This window comes from Gossypium hirsutum, chromosome D06 (genome assembly GCF_007990345.1).
Source record: "Gossypium hirsutum isolate 1008001.06 chromosome D06, Gossypium_hirsutum_v2.1, whole genome shotgun sequence".
Lineage (NCBI taxonomy): Eukaryota > Viridiplantae > Streptophyta > Magnoliopsida > Malvales > Malvaceae > Gossypium > Gossypium hirsutum.
The window spans coordinates 18,052,929-18,069,522 of NC_053442.1; the positions used below are offsets into that span (position 1 = coordinate 18,052,929).

Sequence of the window (16,594 nt, forward strand, 5' to 3'; positions counted from 1 at the left end):
AGATCTCATTGCGAAGCTACAGGCTCGGGGATCGTCAGCAACTAGTCACACTATCACTATCCACTGTTTGGTACTGCTATGTTTTGGATTATCTTATGGCATGTATAAAATAGACTAGTGGCGGAGGAATATTTTGGTTAATGTATATAGCCATGCGAAAATGGCTTATATATGTTTGAGCATAATGTTATAATCATTTGGTATGGAATGTTTAATCACTATCATAATTTGTGCTATTTATGCTAAAAGGGCTAGTTGAATCATGGAAACTATGAAGTAGGTAAAGTCTAGCTTAAAGGCAGATGCTGGCAGCAGCAGTGATGTAGATTTTGAAAATCACTAAAAATAGTAGGATTGGAATTAAATAATGAATAAATTATGTAAACGAACCTTAATGAATCTATTTTCATAGGAAAGTAACGAAACGATCATATGGACAGTATGTTAAGAGATATTCAGGTTCTCGTGAGACAGGGCCAGAACGGTTTCTGGACTCCCTGTTCCGACTTTGGAAATTCATTACAAATTAACCAGAGATAATTAGGAGTCATGCCATATATGTATAGATTCCTATCTGAGTCTAGTTTCTATAGAAACAAACGACATCAGTATTGAAGCCCTGTCCAGGGAGATATCCAAGTCGTAATGCGCAAATTGCAGTGTAGTCGATCCCTGTAACATGGGAGACTTTGACTAATAAACTGTACTAATTGGCCCAACCAAAAATTCTAGAAAAAAATTTGTAGATGGGCATATGAGTCTAGTTTCAGGGAAAATTTATGGAACTGGATTTCGAGTTTTTGAACTCAAGATATGATTTTCAAAGCGACTAGTACGCAGATTGGCAGTGTCTGGGAAATTTTTTTATAAGTGGTTTAAAGTCTGTTAACACCTCGTGTTCGACTCCGGTGATGGTCTCGGGTTCAGGGTGTTACAGAATTTTTGAAGGAAATTGATATTGAATTTGTTTGTGAAAATAAAAAGGGTGGGGGGGGTTTATATAGTAAAAAAATTTGACCGTTGGGGGGGCAACGGTCAATTTTTTGACTGTTGCGCACTGTTCACGCGCGCGTCCACATCGCGTCCACGTCAGCGGACCTGCTGTCACGTCCCCTGACATCGCGCTGACGTGGATGCGATTTTGGGGAAAATGGCCCATTTCGGTAAATAATTAAAAAACCGGCCCATTTCAGTAATTTTATAAAAAAATTGGCTTTTTTTGGTAAATTAGCCAAAATAAAAGGGGTGGGGGTTTATATAGTAAAAAAAATTTGACCGTTTGGGGGGCAACGGTCAATTTTTTGACCGTTGGGCACTGTTCACGCGCGCGTCCACATCACGTCCACGTCAGCAGGTCGCTCTGACGTGGACGCGACCTCCTGTCACCACTTTCACGTGCCAAGCGTTCGAATTTTGTTAAAACTCTTCTGGGATTACTGCCCGGACTGTCGAATCCTCGTATGGTGTCCATTGAAACTACATGAACATGATAGAAATAGTACATATATACATAATACTAAATACTAAATATCAATCCACTAGCGAATGTATGGAAATATCTATTTGCAATAATACTTACTTCTGCTTCCGACCGTTGCTCCAATAGAAGCCGTATATCTTCAAGTTCAGTCGGTAATCCACGATAACTTGCCGGATGGTTACACCTAATTAAATAATTTTTTAGCATTCTTTTATTCTTACAAAATCTACATAACAATTTCAAAGTGTAATATAAAATTTACGTCGTTACGAGTGGGAATGTATATGGGTGGTTCACTCGAGGACGTAGAAATGGAAAGCGAAACCGTGCCCATGATTGCAGTAGTGACAGGCAACCTCCGATTTTTGCTCTCCTCGGTTTGGTCGCCCCACACATCTCCCGATATAATGTTGCCAAGACGGCAGACCCCCAACTAAATTCACCGGCTGCTCTAAAATCAACGAGTTTTAGCAGCCACCTTAGATGTCAACGGCTCCGTGATGTGTCGGCCATGAGATAGCCTCCAATTATTTGAAGAATGTATGATCGAGCATATCGGAGTCTTTCAATCTCGGTTGAATTTTCATTCAGACCGGGGAAGGTGGCACGTAACCAGCCCATCTCCACCTTACCTCCATCCATTTTATCCGAAACGGCACCCAAAAGCTCGTAGCACACCGCCTCCCAATTGCTAGATTGGGCAAACCCGGTCACTGGGTGCCCATCCACCTGCAATCCCAAATGCAGATGGACATCTTCTAGAGTGATAGTGCACTCTCCACATGGAAGATGAAATGTGTGCGTCTCAGGTCTCCACCTCTCGATCAACGCACTGATCAGTTTCGACTCCAACTTGCATCCCCGGCCTACCGTCTCCACGTGCCAAAATCCCGCTTCCCGTAGGTAGTTCTCTACTAACGGTGATGGAGGAGCATGCATATTCCGAATATTGCATTCCAATACCCGATCTTCAGCAATTTATAACAAAAAATAAATTAATAAATATCTAAAAATACATAAATAAAAATATCTTAAATAAAATTTAAAATTTAAATTTAATACTTACCATGTTCATTTGCTCCACCGATATGTGATTCCTATCAAGACGAATTAATGACCCGGCTATTGTTGAAAATATTAAAAATTTTAAAATTATTTAAAAAATAAAAATTTTAAAATTTTCTTAAAAAATGAAATTTAATGGAAAAAGAAATTTAATATGGATTTGAAGATTTTTTGAAGGAAATTGAGAGGATTTTGGAAGGAATTTGAGAGTTTGAGAGAATTTTGGAAGGAAATTGAGAGAAATTTTGAAGGAAATTGATATTGAATTTGTTTGTGAAAATAAAAAGGGTGGGGGGTCTATATAGTAAAAAAAATTTGACCGTTGGGGGGGCAACGGTCAATTTTTTGACCGTTGGGCACTGTTCATGCGCGCGTCCACGTCAGCAGGTCGCGCTGACGTGGACGCGACCTCCTGTCACCACTTTCACGTGCCAAGCGTTCGGATTATTTAAAAACTCTTCCGGGATTACTGCCCGGACTGCCGGATCCTCGTATGGTGTCCTTTGAAACTACATGAACATGATAGAAATATTACATATATACATAATACTAAATACTAAATATCAATCCACTAGCGAATGTATGGAAATATCTATTTGCAATAATACTTACTTCTGCTTCCGACCGTTGCTCCAATAGAAGTCGTATATCTTCAAGTTCAATCGGTAATCCACGATAACTTGCCGGATGGTTCCACCTAATTAAATAAATTTTTAGCATTCTTTTATTCTTACAAAATCTACATAACAATTTCAAAATGTAATATAAAATTTACGTCGTTACGAGTGGGAATGTATATGGGTGGTTCACTCAAGGACGTAGAAATGGAAAGCGAAACCGTGCCCATGATTGCAGTAGTGATAGGCAACCTCCGATTTTTGCTCTCCTCAGTTTGGTCGCCCCGCACATCTCCCGATATAATGTTGCCAAGACGGCAGACCCCCAACTAAATTCACCGGCTGCTCTAAAATCAACGACTTTTAGTAGCCACCTTAGATGTACACGGCTCCGTGATGTGTCGGCCATGAGATAGCCTCTAATTATTTGAAAAATGTATGATCGAGCATATCGGATTCTTTCAATCTCGGTTGAATTTTCATTCAGACCGAGGAAGGTGGCACGTAACCATCCCATCTCCACCTTACCTCCATCCATTTTATCCGGAACGGCGCCCAAAAGCTCGTAGCACACCGCCTCCCAATTGCTAGATTGGGCAGACCCGGTCACTGGGTGCCCATCCACCGGCAATCCCAAATGTAGATGGACATCTTCCAGAGTGATAGTGCACTCTCCACATAGAAGATGAAATGTGTACGTCTCAGGTCTCCACCTCTCGATCAACGCACTGATCAGTTTCGGCTCCAACTTGCATCCCCGGCCTACCGTCGCCACGTGCCAAAATCCCGCTTCCCGCAGGTAGTTCTCTACTAACGGTGATAGAGGAGCATGCATATTCCGAATATTGCATTCTAATACCCGATCTTCAGCCTTTTATAACAAAATATAAATTAATAAATATCTAAAAATACATAAATAAAAATATCTTAAATAAAATTTAAAATTTAAATTTAATACTTACCATGTTCATTTGCTCCACCGATATGTGATTCCTATAAAGACGAATCAATGATCCGGCCATTTTTGAAAATATTAAAAATTTTAAATTATTTAAAAAATAAAAAAGTTTAAAATTTTCTTAAAAAAATGAAATTTAATGGAAAAAGAAATTTAATATGGATTTGGAGATTTTTTGAAGGAAATTGAGAGGATTTTGGAAGGAATTTGAGAGTTTGAGAGAATTTTGGAAGGAAATTGAGAGAAATTTTGAAGGGAATTGAGAGAATTTTTGAAAGAAATTGAGAGAATTTTTGAAGGAAATTGATATTGAATTTGTTTGTGAAAATAAAAGGGGTGGGGGGTTTATATAGTAAAAAAAAAATTTGATCGTTGGGGGGGGCAACGATCAATTTTTTGACCGTTGCGCACTGTTCACGCGCGCGTCCACGTCGCGTCCATGTCAGCGCGACCTGCTGTCACGTCCCCTGACATCGCGCTGATGTGGACTCGATTTTGGGGAAAATGGCCCATTTCTGTAAATAATTAAAAAACCAGCCCATTTCGATAATTTTATAAAAAAAATTGGCTTTTTTTGGTAAATTAGCCAAAATAAAAGGGGTGGGGTTTATATAGTAAAAAAAATTTGACCGTTTGGGGGGCAACGGTCAATTTTTTGACCGTTGGGCACTGTTCACACGCGCGTCCACATCGCGTCCACGTCAGCAGGTCGCTCTGACGTGGACGCGATCTCCTGTCACCACTTTCACGTGCCAAGCGTTCGGATTTTGTAAAAACTCTTCCGGGATTATTGCCCGGACTGCCGGATCCTCGTATGGTGTCCATTGAAACTACATGAACATGATAGAAATATTACATATATACATAATACTAAATACTAAATATCAATCCACTAGCGAATGTATGGAAATATCTATTTGCAATAATACTTACTTCTGCTTCCGACCGTTGCTCCAATAGAAGCCGTATATCTTCAAGTTCAGTCGGTAATCCACGATAACTTGCTGGATGGTTCCACCTAATTAAATAAATTTTTAGCATTCTTTTATTCTTACAAAATCTACATAACAATTTCAAAATGTAATATAAAATTTACGTCGTTACGAGTGGGAATGTATATGGGTGGTTCACTCGAGGACGTAGAAATGGAAAGCGAAACCGTGCCCATGATTGCAGTAGTGACAGGCAACCTCCGATTTTTGCTCTCCTCGGTTTGGTCGCCCCGCACATCTCCCGATATAATGTTGCCAAGACGGCAGACCCCCAACTAAATTCACCGGCTGCTCTAAAATCAACGAGTTTTAGCAGCCACCTTAGATGTCAACGGCTCCGTGATGTGTCGGCCATGAGATAGCCTCCAATTATTTGAAGAATGTATGATCGAGCATATCGGAGTCTTTCAATCTCGGTTGAATTTTCATTCAGACCGGGGAAGGTGGCACGTAACCAGCCCATCTCCACCTTACCTCCATCCATTTTATCCGGAACGGCGCCCAAAAGCTCGTAGCACACCGCCTCCCAATTGCTAGATTGGGCAGACCCGGTCACTGGGTGCCCATCCACCTGCAATCCCAAATGTAGATGGACATCTTCTAGAGTGATAGTGCACTCTCCACATGGAAGATGAAATGTGTGCGTCTCAGGTCTCCACCTCTCGATCAACGCACTGATCAGTTTTGGCTCCAACTTGCATCCCCGGCCTACCGTCGCCACGTGCCAAAATCCCGCTTCCCGCAGGTAGTTCTCTACTAACGGTGATGGAGGAGCATGCATATTCCGAATATTGCATTCCAATACCCGATCTTCAGCCTTTTATAACAAAAAATAAATTAATAAATATCTAAAAATACATAAATAAAAATATCTTAAATAAAATTTAAATTTTAAATTTAATACTTACCATGTTCATTTGCTCCACCGATATGTGATTCCTATCAAGACGAATCAATGATCCGGCCATTGTTGAAAATATTAAAAATTTTAAAATTATTTAAAAAAAATAAAAAATTTTAAAATTTTCTTTAAAAAATGAAATTTAATGGAAAAAGAAATTTAATATGGATTTGGAGATTTTTTGAAGGAAATTGAAAGGATTTTGGAAGGAATTTGAGAGTTTGAGAGAATTTTGGAAGGAAATTGAGAGTTTGAGAGAATTTTGGAAGGAATTGAGAGAATTTTTGAAAGGAATTGAGAGAATTTTTGAAGGAAATTGATATTGAATTTGTTTGTGAAAATAAAAGGGGTGGGGGGTTTATATAGTAAAAAAAATTGACCGTTGGGGGGGCAACAGTCAATTTTTTGACCGTTGGGCACTGTTCACGCGCGTGTCCACATCGCGTCCACGTCAGCAGGTCGCGCTGACGTGGACGCGACCTCCTGTCATGTCCCCTGACATCGCGCTGACGTGAACGCGATTTCGGGGAAAATGACCTATTCCGGTAAATAATTAAAAAACCGGCCCATTTCGGTAATTTTATAAAAAAATTGGCTTTTTTTGGTAAGTTAGCCAAAATAAAAGGGGTGGGGGTTTATATAGTAAAAGAAACATTTGACCGTTGGGGGGGGGCAACGGTCAATTTTTTGACCATTGGGCACTGTTCACGCGCGCGTCCACGTCAGCGCGACCTGCTGACATGGACGCGACCTCCTGTCACGTCCCCTGACATCACGCTGACGTGGACGCGATTTTGGGGAAAATGGCCCATTCCGGTAAATAATTAAAAAATCGGCCCATTTCGGTAATTTTATAAAAAATGGCTTTTTTTGGTAAATTAGCCTCAAAAATGAGAAATTAAGGAAAATTAATCACAATATTAATAATATTTTCCATCAATATTACATAATTTTAATTGGTATAATAATAAATTCAGCCTTTAAAGTTTACACATATTGTTAATTTGGTATTAATTTAGCAAATTTAGCTCGCAATATTTGTGTAAATGTATAAATGTCAAGGCTAAATTTGTTGAATATTTTAGAATTAAAGATATAATATCAATGACTAAATTTATTATTATATTAAATATAATTATGTAAAATTGACGAAAGACATTAACACAATGATTAATTGTCCATATTACTCATTTTCAGAGTTGACAGATATTAAATTACTCTAATTTTTTTAAAGGAATCAATTAACTCAATATTAATATTGAGAATGATTAGAAATATACATTTACTTTTGAAAAAATGGGAGTATAAAAATTTACTCACTTGAAAAATAGTGTCTCACTTGACTGATCTCGTCACGTGGATCCGCCCTCCAAAACTTTTAAATTTTTTAATTAAATTTTAATTGATTTTTTTAAAAATAAAAAGAATTTCATTAAGAGAACAAACTTAATGCTAACGGCCTCCGCTCATAATTTTAGTATATTATCCAATCACATTTTGAGTGAAAGTTGCATTTTAACACATTTATCCATGGTTTGATCAAAATCTCGTATGCAAAGTATTGGTTGAAGGGGAAAGTATCTTAGTGATATTTGTAATTGAATTTGAATTACATTTTGTTCTTTTAATTTTAAAAATTGGTAAATTAGTTTATATATATTAGATTAAAGATAAAACTAGTTATTTTGTTGAAAATTTCATTTATTTTTATTGTTAAAATTGGTTCATGTAAATTAGAATGAGGTACATGTGACATGTCAAGTGTAACTGTTGATAGGTGCTAAAAGTAACATGTTTTAGCCTCATTCTTAATACGTTTTTGGGTGATTATTCGATGTTAATTGTGAATTTTATGCTTCTAATCCTTTAAATTCACGTTTTTATACTTAGGAGAACATTTGAGAGCAAAAGGAGTGAAAAACGAGCGAAAATCGAAAAATTGGAGCACGGTGCAGGGGCCACACAGGCTGGACCATTCCACACGGCCTGCACACACGCCCGTGTGAGCCACACGATCATGTGACAGGCCGTGTGGATTTTGCGAATTGCACTCCGAACAGCAAAAAAATGCAATTTTTAGGATTTTTGGGCATTTTGAGACCTATATATGACAAAAATAAAAAGATAGGAGTGAATCGTCATAGAGTATTCAAGAAAACAACTCAGAAAACACCATTGAAGTGGATTCTGGAGCATATTTCTGTCAAGATTGAAGATTCCCGATTGATTTCTCAGGAGATTATAATGAGTTTATTTATTTCTTTCGGTTATATTGTCTTTGGGATATTTTTATTTGCAAGCATGAGCTAATTTTCTAAATACCTAGGGGAGATGAACCCTATGATGAATTCTATCATTTGATTTCTATTTTATGCAATAAATACTTAGTTCTTGTTCTCAATTGTGTGTGCTTAATTCTTTGTTTGATATTTCTAGACTATTGATCCATGTTTGATGTGCTTAAATCAGAGGAGAAATAGACCCTGTTTAAGAGTAGATATAGCGTAATTGAGTGGAGTTGCATGCAATCCTAGAAATAGGATGACATAAATCTATCGGATTAGAGTCAAATCTAATAAGGGAATCTATAGATCGAGTTAATGTAATAATAGGCGTTTTAATTAGAAAAAAATTTCAATTAACCAACCTAGAGTCAATTGCTCTTATTCTTGAAGAGAGATATTAACATAATTTAGGGGTTTTTACTGATCAAACATACTAAATAAAAAAATTGTGTAATTTAGATTGATAATGACAGATGAAATTTAGGTGAATTCTTTCCTGGGTATTGTTTCGTTTCTTGGTTATTATTCGATTATTTTCTTGATTTGTTCTATGTCGCGTTCATAATTAATTAATTTAGTTAATTTTAGTTTTTAATTAGTCACTCAAATTTATCAGTTAAATAATAGAAAGGCGGTAATTACTAATACTTTTAGTTTTCGTGAGAACGATATCTATGCTCAGCGTAGCTATACTATTAATTTATAGGTGCACTTGCCTTAGTTAAATTTTTAGTTGGTTTCATGGACATTAACTGTCTAGTTATTTTGACAGTTATGCAAGTTTTTAGTAGTATAATTGAATGAAATTTGTAACAACAAGGACAAGTTTGCTCTTTAATCTAACATATAAGATTAATTTGCCTTTTTTTAGTAAAAGGAACAAAATGCAATGCAACTCCTAATATATGTTTATGATACTTTTACTGTAGACATAACATTCCATGTGTTTGATCAAAATTTATGTTAAGCATAAATCTAAAACTATGCACCAACTTTTATTTAATGTGCAATTTGATACATTAATAATATACATATGGTTTTAATTGTAGTTCAAATATATATATATAATTTTTATTTTGATTCATTTGTGTATATTTTAAAAAATAAATGTATTAATTTATTTTTATATTAAATATATATAATTATTTGTGTATACAACATATAAACGTGAAATGATGTTATATCAATAATTATGTTAGCGGTTTATGAAAATTGAATCAAATCAAAATTTACCTATAAAATGTTATCTTTTGTATTTTTTTTAATTTTAAAATTTTTACATTTAAAAATAATAATAATTTTTTTGGTAGAATAAAAAAAATTAATAACTACAACAAACTTTGGACTTTGCCCTACTAGTTTTACCCTATTGCAAAAACGTATGGGGAATGTCTGAAAGGTTTCTTTGAATTGTCTTCTCCATAGTTTGTCCACTGCTACTTTGATTTAACCTTTCAGGTTTATATCAAAACTGGAATGTAAAATATTGTAAGTGCTGGGATTTGAACTCAGTATTTCTATACAGTACTTGAACCGTGAGCAATGGTCGCTTACCATAGATAACTATGTCCCCATCAAATGTCAATATATAACAATCAATGAGAATATTCTTGGTCGACCATTCAAGTAAATTTTTTCTTTTTACATACTTATAGACCCATTCAACGTTTGTGAAGATATCAACATGACAGAAATGTCATATATATGGGGCTTGAACTGGTAAACTTTTTACCTAAATTTCTTTCATCTGCAACTATTTAATCTCAGCTCTGCAGCTTTTATAATGACCTTTAAACACAACAACAACAATGGAAAGCAAGCTTTATGAAGCAGCAGCAGAAGGGAATGTAACTATTTTCTTAGAATTAATTCGACAGGATCACTTGCTTCTTGATAGAGTGCTGGTTAATTATGCCATTGAAACTCCTTTACATGTTGCAGCAATGCTTGGACATACAGATTTTGTGAGGGAGATTATACAAAGGAAGCCAGAGTTCACCAGAGAACTAGATTCAAGGGGTTCATCACCTCTTCACTTGGCATCAGCCAAAGGGTATGTCGACATAGTTAAAGCATTGCTATTTGTAAACCCTGACATGTGCCTGGCTGTTGATATAGAAGAAAGAAACCCTCTTCATCTTGCAGCCATGAAAGGCCAGGTTCATGTTTTGAATGAGCTAGTCCGTGTTAGACCGCAAGCGGCTCGAGTCACCGTGTCATGGGGAGAGACCATATTGCATTTGTGTGTCAAGTATGGACAATTTGCGTCTTTCAAGGCAGTGGTTGAAGTAATGAACAACCAAGAATTTGTGAATGCTAAAGATGATTATGGCATGACAGTTTTGCACCTAGCTGTTGCTTACAAGCAAATTGAGGTATGGATTAGATTGCATCACCATAATATTTCAGTTTTAAGCTTTTTATTGCTTTTGGTAATGGTATTAATCTTATGTGTACTGATCAAAATTGTGCAGACAATAAAATTTTTGCTTACCAGTACTAGCGTTGAAGTAAATGGTCTAAACGCAAATGGTTTATCTGCATTGGACGTTCTTGCACGAAGTAGGAGAGGATTGAAAGACTTTGACATTGCTGAGTCCCTTCGAGATGCCGGAGCTCTAAGAGCCGCAGAAATTTCGCATTGGAGGATTGAAACACCACCTCTAATTGCTCAAAATGTTGCAACCAACCAACCAGACAGAGAATATCAGTGGGTGCAAAAGACTTACAAGAAGGAAGATTGGCTAACAAGAAAGCGAGATTCGTTGATGGTAGTGGCATCACTTATGGCAACAATGTCTTTCCAAGCTGGACTAACCCCTCCTGGTGGTTTATGGCAAGATGATTTCACAGGAGCAGCCACCGAGAGATCTCACGAAGCAGGAACTTCAATAATAGCAGATACGAACCAAAGCTATTATAGTCAGTACCTTGCTGCCAACACAATAAGTTTCATGGCATCGATGAGCATCATCTTGCTTCTGATTACTGGATTGCCTTTCAAACGAAGACTTTTCATGTGGATTTTAACCGTGATTGTGTGGATTGCTATCTCATCCATGGGCTTTACATACAGAATTTCACTTCTTGTTTTCACACCAAAATCACAGAAACTAACTGTCACTAGGGTGCTTGAATATGCTGTGATAGCGTGGATTGGGGTGATGGCTCTTCTTCTTTTGGCCCACACCATTCGCCTGATTGTAATTGTTTTCAGCAAAGTTGAAAATGTAAAAGAGGAAACGCAAAAGCCGCCACCACCACTAAGCTACACGAAAAATATAAACTTATAATCATTAAAGTGATAAAGATTCATAGCACTGGATTCTATTGGCCTGTTGGAAGTTTCAATGAAAATGTATGATCTTCAATTGTGTGGGAGGTGTTCTGAGATGGGGTTCTTACTGTATTGAAACAAATTACTTACAATACAATCATTAAAGAAATATTCATCAACTTAACAAATAAGGAGCAAGCATTCAGCAATTGGATTTATAAATGATCCAATGAACCAACTCCAAAAGTGCACAAATGAAGACTTTATTGAACTAAAGAATTAATAAAGCTTAATTATATATAAAGCAATTAGAACTATAGAGGGGTTCAAATCTTTCAAGTCCAGGATTGAGGCTGAAGCCAGGATTTACCAACTACTTTTTTAAGAAACATGGAAATTTCAATTTAAACTTTCCAAGTCAAATTTTGTTTTTAGGCAGTAAAGGAAGAATGTAAATATATCATTTTCTCTGGTTTCTAACCTCAACCGTCAACATTTCATAATTCTGTTTCTTCTGTTATTATTGAGCTTTGCTTAACCGATTCGTTTTGGGGAATACCGTTTAATGAAACGGTGCGGTTTGAGTAATTTCTTAATCTTCATCTTTTTAGCACCAATCAGCGAGGTGCAAGGCAGTTATGAAATTAGAGAAGAAATTTTACTCTCTTCTTCCTCTGATTTCTCTCTCGAATCACACTCTTTTTTTTTTTGTTTCTATCATTTTCTTCTTTTAATTCAGCTCCGTGATAAAGGTGTCAGAGCTGCAGCCGATTCTCATTGCCACTGAGAGGGTTACCACTGTAACAACCCGTTTTTTAGTGGTGCTGGAAACAGTGATTTCAATATCACAATTCCGATGAGTAAGTCAGTAAATATTATCTATTTAATATTTACGAGTTAAAAATAATGTTATAGTAAAACGTGATTTAATAGAATTTATTAATTAGTCAGTTACTCAAAGTACAAGAGGTGCGTAACGAAAGTCAAATGGTTTTGAAAAATGAGGTATTGAGACCTCGTTTATGTAAATCAAGTCCGTGAATATTTTATTAAATATTTAAGGAGCTGATATATTGGTGAATTGAAATTTGGTCCAAAAATTTTAGTGATTGAATGGTTAATTAAGAAACAAAACTAAATCGTAAAAGACGTAAAACTTAATTGCTTTTGAATTTTATTAATTAAATGGTTTAAAAAGTAAAAGTGGGATGTTTTATGTTGCAAATAGACCATAATAAAATTAATGGAGGGTTGAACATTAGTTTATATTATATTTTATATGTTATATGTTTTAATTTAATTATTAAACTAATAATATTAATAAAACAAAAAGGAAGCCAATGTCATCTTATTTTCTTTTTATTTTTCAACCGAAAACTATTGTTGAACCTATGGAAGCTTCGACTTTGCTTATTCAATTGCATGTAAGTCTATTTTTTATCCGTTTCTCGTAAATTTTATATTTTTGAGATCGTTGTAACGTAATTTATCTAGTTTAGGGATTAATTTGTGATTTTTTTCAAAGTTTTGAAATTTTGCCAGTGATGTTCTTGAGGTTTTCTTAATGTTTGCTTTCGTTTGAAGCTTGATGATGGATTTGAACTAAATTGTAAAGTAATTTTGGTTAGTTTTGAACTTAGGGAATAAAATGAAAATATTTTGAAAAGTACACGAGAATTTCTGTAATTTTTTTAATGTAGAGGGCTATAAATGAATAAGGATAAATTTGGTTAACAAGTTTTAAGTTAAATTGTGATAAATGTATAAGTTTTGATATTAGAGACTAAATTGAATAAAAAGTAAAAAATTACAACAATTGTGAAAAATGTCAATAAAGAAGTCATATGCATTAAATGGATTATTATTAAGTATTTGGGCTGATAATTAAAATAAATTATTGTTTAAATCAAGAGTCGGTAGATAATCGAGGAAAAGAAAAAATTTCTTATTAGTCCCTGACATTGAAATTTTTGTTGTTTAGCCCTGGTAAGTTCATACGGTATGTTTGTGTTAAATTGTTATGCATTTAAAATTATAATTGTAAATATGTTTAATTGAAATTCTAATTGTTTACAATTCAGTATAAAAAGGTGAGATAGAAGATTAAATTGAACAAAATTGAAGATAGTATAATTCAATAAATTAAAGAATTGACTTTGAATTGGACTGAAATAGGATATGTTATGTGATTAAGTGATGGTTTGATAAAATAAGCTGAATTGATTCGATTTAAATTGGTTGTCTAAAAGAATTGAATTGAATAGAATCAAAAATATTAAATATTATTAGAAATGCAGAATTAAACTAATGTGGTGATGAGCTATGATAAATTATTTATGGAATTCTTGATTTGGTTGATTTAGATTACGATATTGAAATTGAGAATTGATTTAAAATGAATATGAGAAATTTGTTACCTTACTAATTGTTTGGGTAAGGTTGGGTAGAATTGGCATGCTATAGGATAGGAAGAGTTTAGGGTTATACGATTACGTGTTGGGGAGTGTTGCGCATCCCATTTGTCGGTTATACCGACCAGTGTTGGGCACATTTGTAACACCCTTAACCCTTATCTGTCGCCAAAACAGGGTTACGAAACATTACCGAACTTTTCAGATCAAATATGAGCATTACATATCATTTAACATACATATCATAAATTAATCATATTGTCCCTCTAATAAGCCCTCGAGACCCAAAATATGTGTTAGAAACAAATTTGGGACTAGACCGGGTATTCAGAAATTTTTTCCAAAAATATAAAAATTTTTCAAAGGAGCAGATGACACACGCCCTTGTGTCTAGGCCATGTGGCTCACACAGTCAAGAGACACGCCCATGTCTCAGACCATGTGGGTATTCGAAATAGGGGCACACGGCTGTGTCCCAGTCCGTGTCCAAATTTAGGTGCTTACTGACTTGAGCCACACGCCTGTGTGCTAGGCCGTGTAAGCATCTTGACTTGCGATATTAAGGTTCAGGGGTCACACGGCCAAGTCACACGCCCGTGTGCTAAGTCGTGTGTCACACACGGATGAGATACACACCTGTGTCTCTTTCCGTGTGAAAACACCTGAGCATTCTGTTTTGAAATTTTTAAGTTGCAGGGGACACACGGCCAAACCACACACCCATGTGTTAACCGTGTGTCTTACATGGTCCAGTTACACACCCGTGTGGACTTAGAATGAACCTTAAACATCAAGTTTACCATTCCCTGCAATCTTGAACACTAAGTAACTCAAAAACCATTTGTTCAACCAATTCAAAACACAATCAAATACAATTAAAACATATCAAAACTATAATCCTAAATACCTAACCTATGTACCTTCATAAGTATTACAATCATATTATTAAAACTTATTAATAGACATCATTCCAATCCAATTTATTAAATTGTCTATTTCAATCCAAATTTACCTATTTCATATTCATTTATGCATTAATTTAAAACATGCTATACCATAACTTTAACATAAAACATATAATCATATATATAACCAACCAATATTAACTTATAATATTATTTACCATCAATCCACAAAATAGTTAACATTTAGAAGGTACATGCCGACACAAAAAGGAATAACATCACCACATTTGAGTTCGGGATCGTTGTTGGATGTTGAATCGGTGATCAAACTTAAGTACCTAACTTGCGCACGGAAAACAAAACCGTACGCTGAGTATAAACTCAGTGGTATTTCTATAATCCGAATAATTAAAGGCAATATATTATAATATATATTTAATCACACAATAACATTAGTCATTCAATTTATCAATTCATAAACACGTCATTCATAACATATTCAATTCTCATCACTTTCTATTTCAAATATCATACTTGCTATACAAATAGCTTTTCATAATATGATACACAATTCATGTGTCTCATTTTCATTTCACAGTCAATGTTTTCCAATACCAATCATAGTATCATTTCATTTAATTACCCCTATTAACACGACTCAGACTCCGACAGATACACGGATCCAACCAAAACACATCAGTTTGGACCTAGTACCTCATCGGATAATTCAAAGTAATAAATTGACACCCAGTGTCTCATTGGATAAATCGAAGTAAATTGGCACCCAATGCCTTATCAAATTAATCTGAAGTAATAAATTGACACCCAGTGTCTTATCGACTCAAAGTCAAAGAAATCCCTGAACTCTTCCAATCCTATGGCATGCCATCGATGTCCAACTCAACCTGATACAGTTAAGAGGGTTTAATTTCACATTTCAGGTATAATCAATATCCAATATTTATTTTTCATATAATCATATAATTACACATATATTCATTTCAATTAAAAAATCAATCCATTCAATATATATATCTACAATTCAATTCATTCATTCAATCATCAAAATATCAATTACTTACCTCAACACTTACCATATACATTAAATAAAAATTACAACAATTAATAACTAGCTTCGGATTATAGAAATACAAACTAGAAATTTCGAGCTATTCCTCGTCAACTTTATCTTTTCCCTTTTTAGTCGAAGATTCCGACGCAACGTTAGCTACGAAATTAAAACAATTAAAATTAATCAATACAATACAATTCAATTTCACATTGAATATTTCAATTTTTATTCAACATTTGCCTAAATTCCAATTTAGTCCCTAAATCGAGACTACCTTTATTTCTTCATAATTAATTCTATATTTTCATTCAATTTTCACTTTAAACTAGATTTAATCTCTAATTTCACTTAAATCCCCAAATTTTAATATTTTTACAATTTAGTCCCTAATACTCAAATTTTATAATTTATTCTACAATTCAATCCTTTTTCATTTATAGCTTAAAAATCTATCAGTTTAGGCCCTAATACTCAAATTATTCAACATGAACAACATTTAAAAATTCAATAATTTCTAAAATTTCAACATAGGTTGGGTAGTATTTAATACCGAGATTTCAAAAACATAAAAATTAAAATAAAAGAGACTAAATTGACTAACCAATTGAGCTTTGAACCCTTGAAACCCTAA

The 16,594-nt window shown here is 34.8% G+C and overlaps 1 protein-coding gene across 1 annotated transcript; it reads left to right on the forward strand.

Moving 5' to 3' along the window:
• The first annotated feature begins 9,733 nt into the window (after positions 1 to 9,733).
• LOC107915924 (ankyrin repeat-containing protein BDA1) lies at positions 9,734 to 11,615 on the forward strand. The gene is made up of 2 exons (XM_016845113.2): positions 9,734 to 10,673; positions 10,773 to 11,615. Exons 1-2 carry the CDS (start codon positions 10,107 to 10,109, stop codon positions 11,589 to 11,591), a joined length of 1,386 nt encoding a protein of 461 aa, XP_016700602.1. The 5' UTR covers positions 9,734 to 10,106; the 3' UTR covers positions 11,592 to 11,615.
• Positions 11,616 to 16,594: the final 4,979 nt, after the last annotated feature.